The 9,269-nt window shown below is 38.7% G+C and overlaps 1 protein-coding gene across 10 annotated transcripts in view; it reads left to right on the forward strand.

Moving 5' to 3' along the window:
* WDR20 (WD repeat domain 20) overlaps positions 1-9,269 on the forward strand; it is a 48,124-nt gene that overhangs the window by 23,299 nt on the left and 15,556 nt on the right. For all 10 annotated transcript variants that reach the window (XR_008745698.1, XR_008745700.1, XR_003556899.2 and 7 more), the window contains exon 2: positions 6,123-6,305. Coding sequence is in view for 5 of the 10 variants with exons in the window: in XM_027794699.2 (XP_027650500.1) it covers positions 6,123-6,305 (183 nt within the window). In the remaining 5 variants the exon portion in view is untranslated. The remainder of the gene's footprint in view (positions 1-6,122; positions 6,306-9,269) is intronic.

Here is a 9,269-nt window from a genome sequence, read left to right on the forward strand (position 1 = left end):
CTATGTTAATTGACAGCAAATCCAGTGCCAGTTGTGGTGTTGTGAGTGTTAAGCTATTGATGCTTCAATTCAAAGAGTTGAAAGATCATCCAAACTTTAAAAACAAAACTAAAAATGAAATACAGTTTTTCTGAGGTTTACAAATGTGAGTTTAATATAAAGCAGGTGCATTTAATGCAATGTTGCAAAATAAAGACCTAAAAAGTCCCCTAGCAATTATGGCTTTGCAAGGCTGAGGAGACACTTAAAACTAGTTTGTGTGTACACACAAAACACCTATGACAACCGTTAAAGCTAAGTACATCACTTGGGTATAGAAAAAGCAGCTCTTGCTTATTTAAGAAACTGTCCTTGTATTTTAAAAACCTATTGTAGCTGTGTATAAATAGGGCAACTTTACAAATGGTGATTGTCTGCTGGCTTTTTATGGAATGCTAAAGAGACTTTATCCCTTGTTTTTGTTGGTTGTTTATTTTTTTTAGTTTGTAAGTTTTCACAGGGGCTTTCAAACTAGTGTTCAAGTTTTCTGGGGGTTTGTGAAGTGGCCCTGAGTGTGTGTGCACTTGAACGCTACCTGAAAGGTTCATGCTATTGGGTCTGAAGAGACCCTGCAACTGATGTGAGTTCTTGCCGGACTGTAAACTTGCTACCAAGAAAGCCAAGTAAGGTCCTTAGTCAGCAGTCCGGCAGCTTACGTGCAGTTACAGTTGTAGAAGCCAGTTTACTACTGATTGGGTATGGCACTGTCAGCTGCACTGAGGAGTGTTTTATTAGGGCTTTATAGTTGCAGGAAATGTTGCCTGGACTTTCTGTTGTGTATCTCATAACTGAAGCAGAACTTTTGTTCTACATCAGCGTTCTTTATAGGGAAAAGCAACTAACTTGTTCCTGTAGTTTTCTTCTTGCATGAAGTTCCTTTAAGACATAGACCAGACCTGTTAAGCAGAGTGGCCCATGCTGCTGCTGCTTTGGTTGATCGTAAGCTTAGTATCTCAGGTTCATAGCAAATTGGAAAGGACCTCTGAGAGTCTAATCTCCTGCCCAAAGCAGGGTCGGCTATGAGATCAGACCAGCCTAAAGCAGCGGTGAAGTTAACTACAGATGATTCTGTTGCTAATACTGTGAGCTGTATTTGGGCTCTAAAAAAAATACCTGGAAACCTACTCCTTTGATAATAACTAGAGTGCTAGTTACTATACTAGTAAGATTTCCAGTGTGAAATATTGAAGCTAGTATTTCTGACACAAACGCTTGTGGACAGAAGCAGTGAGCGGTTTGTCAGAAAAGTCTACAAAAGCGACTAAGATAACTCTGCTTTCTTGCCACGTTCCTCAACTTCTTCTGTCTTTCAGCTTGCTCTGATGGAAGGAGAGGGAGACCAGCACAGACACGGAGGAAGAATAAACAAGCTGGTTTAGTTTTCCTTGTCCTTGCTCATACGGTGAGCAAGTCTGTCCCGGAAGACCCTAACCCTGTTCCCTAGGGGATACTGTAAGGCAAAGTGCTGCAGCAAGGGTTACCTTGCTGCTTTTTATCAGCTAGGTTTTAAAGAACATCTGTGAAGTTCAGTAAAGTTCACCTAATAATAATTTTAAGAGCCAATTTCTCATGTTACTTGTATAGCATTATAACAAACACAGCTTTCTCAGATTGTTCTGTTCATAGACCAGGGACCATGAAATTCATGGACAACAAGGTATTGAAGAGATACCAAGCTACAGGTTACAAGTTGTGAATTCCAAGCTCCAGAAATGCTGAGGGAATTGCTTTCAAAGTTGTAATATCTTGGTTCTCTGTGTCTTCTCTTTTATTTTGCGATACAGCTCTACATACGTAGCCAGTCTGTAATCTGCTGTTCAAGATCAATTAATTCTCTGGACAAGAGAGATTTTCTTAAGAGGATTTTTGGAAATAAAATTTTTATTAAATGTTTGCCCTCACTTCCAGGCTTAAAGAACTGATATTCTGTCTTGAGCTCACTTATAGCTATGACCCATTGAAAGCCAGTCTCTGGGCAAACGTGATACTAAATACTCTTGAGTATCTAAAGGAAGCATTTTGATGATGCAGTTGAAATTATCTGAGATAAGTTAAGAAATTACTCCTTTCCTTTGTGATCTCATAGGTGGTTTTTTTAGCTTGGAAAGAAATGTAGCATCTATGATACATTTCATTCAATTAAAATTTGTAGAAAGCTGCGAATTAAGTTAGGGAAAAGCAAAGCTACAGGAAGAAGTCACATCTGTCAAGGAGCATGATTAAATGCTGACTTGAAATAATGTGATTCACTGTTTAGGAAATCTTTAGTATGAAAGCTCTAAGTCCCAGATCAATAGTACATAAAAAGAATGAATCTTGGACAGATGCTAATCTGGCATTGACCTTAGAATTACATGCAGCTACAGACCCAAGGTTATTGATGCCCATCCTAATTAGACATTTCAAACATCAGAATCTGAAAATGTAAATATTTGCTTCAGACTGAGGTAACTGGTCAGTCCGTCCTAACCCCTTTTCATCCCAGTGTTTAGGTACTTAAAGCTGTGGTTAAGATGTGCCATTTGACTGCCTTTCTGCAGTGATGAATTCAGGGTGAATGGGCAACTGCTGGACTGTTACATTATTTTTTCTAAAGCATGCTGTGAGAGTTAACCAAATGAGACTAGGAGGTCCCCCGGAACAGTTACGTGGTTCACATTTTATTTCTGGAGTATGAATTCATCATGAAGAACTAAATGGCAAAGTTGATAAATTTTTCTTCTGTAAGTTCGTTCTCTAGAGAGTTTTAATCTGTTAAGAAAGGACTTGGAAGCTGTTGATGCCCAAGGTACACCTATTTTGTTCAGTTGTATTACAGACTTCGGACAGGTGGTGTGTGAGATTCCTCTTGTTCTTGTCGCCCGATAACCATTATTCCTTGTTCCTTTGCCCAAGGGATACTTGAAATACCGCTGTAGGTTGAAAGGAGCAGACTTCTAATGCAGGTTATCAGTTAGCCGAAGTGCTAATACTAGAGTCTTGATGAGCTAAGATGTACTTCAATGGATTGCACAGATTTTTATTTGGAGGGTGGTATTAATCTTAGCCTTGCGTTAGATGCCCCAGCCTTCTTTCAGTTGTGATTAAGAAGTCTTGCTGTCATCATGAATCACCCACAACACAGTAAGCGTCTCAAAGTAGACAGACTGGAATTGTGCTGAATGTTTTTCAGAAGAAAATCTTAAAGGAAGTAAGACAGAAAGCATGCAAATAGCTTGCCACCAGCTCAAGCAGAGGTGAGGGTGCCTGATGCTGTGCTTTTAACCTCCGTGTTTGGTAACGTGTAATCCCAAGATCTTTCTGTTCTCTTCCAAAGTACATCACCATTCTTCTGAGAGGGAGACAGTTCACATCACCTTGTTCAGTGAATAGTGTCATAGCCTAGGATTTGACAGTTACGGGCTCAGATCTCATGTAAAAGCTTTTTTTCTGAGAATCAGATTTTCCACAAAATGGCTATAGCAAATGGACTCAGTCATAAGCTAATGAAATGCTGAGTCCCAGGCATGTTTGAGTTTTATGATTAAGTGCTTTTCTTGTTATTACCAACATCCAATAGCAACCTTCAACTGTGCAGAAATAAAGAAAATGTCTCCTAGTTCTTACGGTCACTTATTCTACTCTTGTCTTTCTATTAAGAGAGAGATCAAGACAAAAGGAGTACTTTTGTGCTTGTAGATTTGACATCTCCATGAGACACCTATGTTGTAACTGAAGACATTAGCCGCATGTAAATAACAGGCGGGGCATCCCTGTCAGTAGAAGCATGGTTAATTCTGGGTTGAATTAGTTATTTTACTCCATTTAAATTCAGACAGATTGTCACTGCCATCTGGTTCCCAGAGAACAGCTAGAACAAGCACAGTGAAGTCTGTGCTTAGATTTATCAGAATTTTCTGTCTCGCTAGCTTTGTTATCACATAATTTCGGAAGATGGGGAACTTAAGTCACACCAAATTTGTTGGACAACAAAACCAAAGCTAGTGATACAAAACCTAAACCAGACAAAAGAGCAAGCTACAGTTCCAGTCTGAAAATAGCTACCTATTGATTGTTTGCCGCTTAAAAGGGTAGCGAGAATTCAGAACAACAACAACAACCTGGGAATACCTGTGTTTTCTGCTGGGTAGGGTGTCTGTGGTTCTGTGATCATTCACCATGATTCAGGCTGAGTTCTGTTTAATTTAAAAGGGATCTGTCGTCTTAGGCATTGGGTCCTGCTGGAACTTTTGTCCAGAGGACACAACCTTGAGTCTCATAGTTTAACCTTGTTAACTCTGCATTTCTTTCAGGTGTGGAAGGATGCATCTGTATGTTTCTGTAGAACGGTCTTTTGGATCGGAATGCTGTCTCAGTTTTGAGACTTACTATCTCTTGATATTGCGTATTTTGTAGTGATACAGGACAAGGGAAATTTGCACAATGTAAGAGATAACTTCGTGGCCTCTGGGATTTGATCTTTCAGCTTCGAATTACAGATTTACATCTGTCTGTGAATGTTCCTTGGTAGGCATGCGCCTTACCCTATGATCTCCCAGTAGAGCTAGTATTCTATTTAAGTTCTCCTTGAAGAGGTATTGCTAATACTCTTTTTTTAGCTTATAATGGATCTCTGGGCTCTGGAGAATAACTTTTTAATCTGCTGACTTTAGAAATTGGAATACATAATCTCATTTTGGAGTTTTCAGCCAGGAGGCCGCATACTTGATTAAACTGGTTTATAATGTATGCTGCAAAACATAAGTGCAACTTGAATACTCTTATGTATATATGCTTATCATGTGTATCTTGTAGTTAAATTTGCCTTGGAAATGGCTCACCTGACATGATTCACTGTGTAGCTAGTTACGTTTTTTTCCTTGCTGACAGTTCTAGTTTTTGTCTGTGCAGCTCCATGCACACCAAGGGTTTGCAGCTCTTTGGACCTCATCCTTGAAGGTTTAGTACACTGGAGCAATTTTCTTTTATGTGTGGCTTGCCCTCTTTCTCAAAGAAGTTTTATTTTTTGTATTGCTGGCCAAATTGACTAAAAATTCTGGTTTTGATATATACCTTTTCAGTATCAGAGTCCAAAATCACAGCTGCATCTCGGGTCTGTAATATTGTTGAGTATCTGTAGCTTTCTAATTACAGACTCTGAACCTGGTAAGTAGGGAGTTTAAAAAAACCCCCACAACTAAACAAAACCAACAAAAAACCTCAAAGGTTGAACCTGATGTATGTTCTTGCATATTAAATGTGTGGGTTTTCATCTCTGGATGAAAGATAAGGTTGTCTGTTCAGAAGTGATATGGGGATAAACATGGGTTACACAACTGAGAGAGCATTTTAAATTGCTTTTCTGTTCCTTTTGATTCTTATGACACATCAGTGCCAGATCTTCAGTTTTTATTGAAGTTCCTCAGTTTTGTTAGCACTTGCTTTGTTTGAGCTATATTTGAATTCTGTGTTTAGTGTCAGAAGCACAGTTACATTGTAGCTTAATGGCTTAAAATGCATTTCTTATAATCACAGTATCAGCATCTTGAGTCAGTGTTCCTAGAAAATGCTCTTCTAGGATCCAACTGATCATTTTTTTTGAATTGAGACCAATACTGAACATTTGCCTGTTATAAAAGGATAGACATAGTACAAGAATTAGGTGATTGAGAATGTGCTATTTTTAATTCAGATTGGTTGTATTCAATAGTGAGAAAGCAGCTGCTGGGAAAGTAGAAGGTGTCTAGTCTCTTGAGGTGGAATGCCTCTTCTGGTAGGAGAAGCCTTACGGGAATAGGTTGATCTTGACTCACTGGAGCCTTTGTGTTACTGAATGGTTGTCATTGATTTGTCACACGATGTAGTTGCAAAGGCTAGGGTAGGTGTAGTGTTTAGCAAAATTAAAAAGCATGAGTATTGCATTATATGAAAAGATAAACTTTGACAGCATCTTGGATGTCTTTGATAAATACAAAGCTGCTTTTTCAAGTAGGGCTTTGTGACTGCCATAAATTGTTGCTTAGTATAAACATTATTTGCAAATAGAACTGGTTATTTGCACACATTGTGATAAACTGTCTTAATTCTGTTTGCTCTCTTTGCAGGCTGCGGACTTGAGTAAACCAATAGACAAAAGGATATACAAAGGAACACAACCTACATGCCATGACTTCAATCACTTAACGGCCACAGCAGAAAGCGTGTCTCTTCTAGTGGGCTTCTCTGCAGGCCAGGTCCAACTTATAGACCCTATTAAAAAAGAAACTAGCAAATTATTTAATGAGGAAGTAAGTAGAAATCTTAACGTTATTGCATGCAATGTATTCGTGATATTAAAGACTCTAGATTCTCAAAAGTTCTGTAGATAGCTCCGTTTGCCTGTATAGCTTATCACTCAGTCACTACCTTCGTTTTTCAGCTGTTTCATTGGCCTGGAATACCTACAAAAATTGTTATTCATGAAGGAATCATTTGGTGTTTAAGATTAAAAATTAGGACTTTTTGGTTTGGGTAATACTGTAACTAGTGTTAACAACAGTTAACTGATGGAAGAAGGGTCTACGAATCTAGATGTTGCTGCATGTGCTCTGCAGTCAGTTGTTTGAGACTTCTGGTTCCAAATGAAGAAGAAAACATTTAAGCCCCTATTTAACTAATATATTGTGGTCAAAATACTAAAAAAGGTAAAAATACCAATCGTTGTGGTCAGGATGTTACATCAGAAGCTGTCTGTATCAAGGGTTGCTAAAAGCTTGCTCGGGGAAGACTAGGAGATCAAGCTGAATGCTGCATAGGAAAAGCTGAAGGCTTATGAGGTCTTGGCCAAGTGATACTCCTGAAAGAAACTCTCCTCCTGCTTTTTCTGCTGCTGTGCAATAAGGAAAGATAGAAGGGAGTACTATGGGCGTGATTAATGCCAAGTTACAAGACCACTGGCTCCAGTCATCTGGTAGTATTGGCATTCTTGAAGTGTCTAGATGCTAACAAGGAAAGAAATCTGGTAACTGGTACAATTTGTGACTGTTCTGCAGAGGATAAGCTGTGGGAATTTGGGTGGTGTGCGGAAGGTGAATGTTCTTTTAGGGATGTGTTCAATTTTTTCTCCTTTTTGTGTTTTAATCCAGCAGCAGGTGAATTGTGGAGGGGTAATAGCAAAAAGCTTTGCGGGTGTCTTATGTTGTCTTTTTTTTTCTTTTATAAGACATTTCAAATTTCTGTAAGAGCTTTGCAGATGAAGCTCCCAAACTGAGCAAGTGTATCTTTCCCACCTCAGAGATGTGTTGGCTTTCTCTGTCTTTGTGCAAAGAAGATTGAAGTATTGTTCTCAGTGGGGATGTTTTATAATTAGAACTGTCTAATTGCTCCTCAGCTTTCTAAAAGTAGCTAAATCTCGATCAGAAGAGGGGCATTTTTCTTCTTACCTAGCCTTTTCCCACCTGCTCTGTCTCTCTGCTTGTGCTGAGTGGGAAACAGTGCTGGAGAATCTCCTAATGTTGCACAGAGTATTCTGGTAGAAGCCTATAAGTAAGTAGTTGAAATGTTCATTTTAGCATTGTCCTAACACACCTCCCCCTGCACTGCTACCCCCAAAACCAAAAAACCCCAAACTTTGTCACTGGTGCAACTTCACCACTGGGAACGCCAGTCTGGATGTGAACAATTTAGTTGTGTATGTTCGGCTGTGGTCTAATCTTGTTCGATAATAGTGTATTACAAAGAGCAGTAGTGGAGGTACTATAAACAGCAGGAGTTTCATATCTCAGAGCAGTTCCCACTCTTGTAGCTGAACTATAAGTTGCTTTGAGAAAGACTTTGGCTGAAATACAAAAAGATCCGATGCGTGTTTACATGCCTTAATCTTGTTTACTGTCTAGTCTCTACAGTGTAAATCTGCATTGCAGGCTTGAGTAGTTCTTGTGGTAGTCCACAAATGATGGAAGCACCGAAGCCACTTCCATTTGACAGTATCGTGTTTTCTCTGTGCTATCGACCAGCATTACTTCACTGTGGTGGGAATACATCCTTTGACAGTTTGGTAGAAATGAAATGAGTTTATCTATTTTCTACAAAGCTGACATAAGGATTTGCTCGGTGCTACCAAAACTATGTGCACAGTAGGCTAGAGTTAAATGACAGGTACTTATTTCCTATGCTGGTCTTACTGGCAGTTACAACCAATCCCCAAACTTATATTTTTATATTTTATTTATTTAAAAAAAGAAAAAAGTCAGTTATAGTATTCAAGCTTGTCCTGGACATGTTTGGAAGTTCTGGCTTGTATCTAAAAGCCATTTCATAGAAGCATTAGTGAGCACTGATGTTTGAGCCAGTTTGTTAGCTTCAAGATGAAGGTGCCTTTTAGGTTTTGAATATATTTATAGTTTACATAGTGTTTGAGAATAAACTTGTCTTTGTAGGCAGAAGATGGTCTAAATGAGTGTTTACTACTTTCAGCAGATTTAGCACTAGTACTAGAGGTAATAAATTCACCACCTGTCCTGTTAGTATGATTCAGGTAGCCCAAAGCTCTGTTTTGACTATCACCTGTGATAAAGCTATCAGGATAGTACTTAATGGTATGTGATATGTGAGGTACCTTAACCTGTTAAACACAGAAGGTTATGTTGAACTTAAAATGCAGTAGCTTTAATGCAGTCTAACTTGTTACTCTTCCTTTTTTTCTTTAATTCTGTTGATGTAGAAGACAATAGGGATTTGAAAGGCTGAGGGGAGTGTTGCTATGCAGCTCGTGGCTGCCTACCTAAATCAATCTGTATCAACAGTGGTATTCCTTCTAGCTGTGTTAGAATTAATGATATTTGCTTATTCCCCAAACCAAGTATACTACATGACAGATTCGGTTGTTTCCAGGTGGTAGTTGGTTATTCTCAAGTTAGCCAATTGAATTGTTTCTTTCGTCTTACTTTTTTTTTCCTTTTTTCTTTAAACTAAAGCCTTAAGCTGCAATTTTTTTCCTAATAAACTTTTCCTGTACCTGTATTGCTGAAGCTCTTTTTCAGACCTTAATGCACATTCCTTCATTGCCTCAGTTTTTTCACTCCTTTGTGGCCTATGCCTATAATTTTGTCCCTTCAAACTTATTCACAATATGGCTACCAAGATAATCTTGGCTTGTCTTTCTGACTGGTGACTGAAGTTCCATCACTTACTATTTATTCTTTCACCAAACTGAACAGAAGCTCCTTATCCCAGCTACCTCACTCATTTCCTTGATACTTCACTCAGTCCAT

The sequence above is a fragment of the Falco peregrinus genome, chromosome 1 (genome assembly GCF_023634155.1).
Source record: "Falco peregrinus isolate bFalPer1 chromosome 1, bFalPer1.pri, whole genome shotgun sequence".
Lineage (NCBI taxonomy): Eukaryota > Metazoa > Chordata > Aves > Falconiformes > Falconidae > Falco > Falco peregrinus.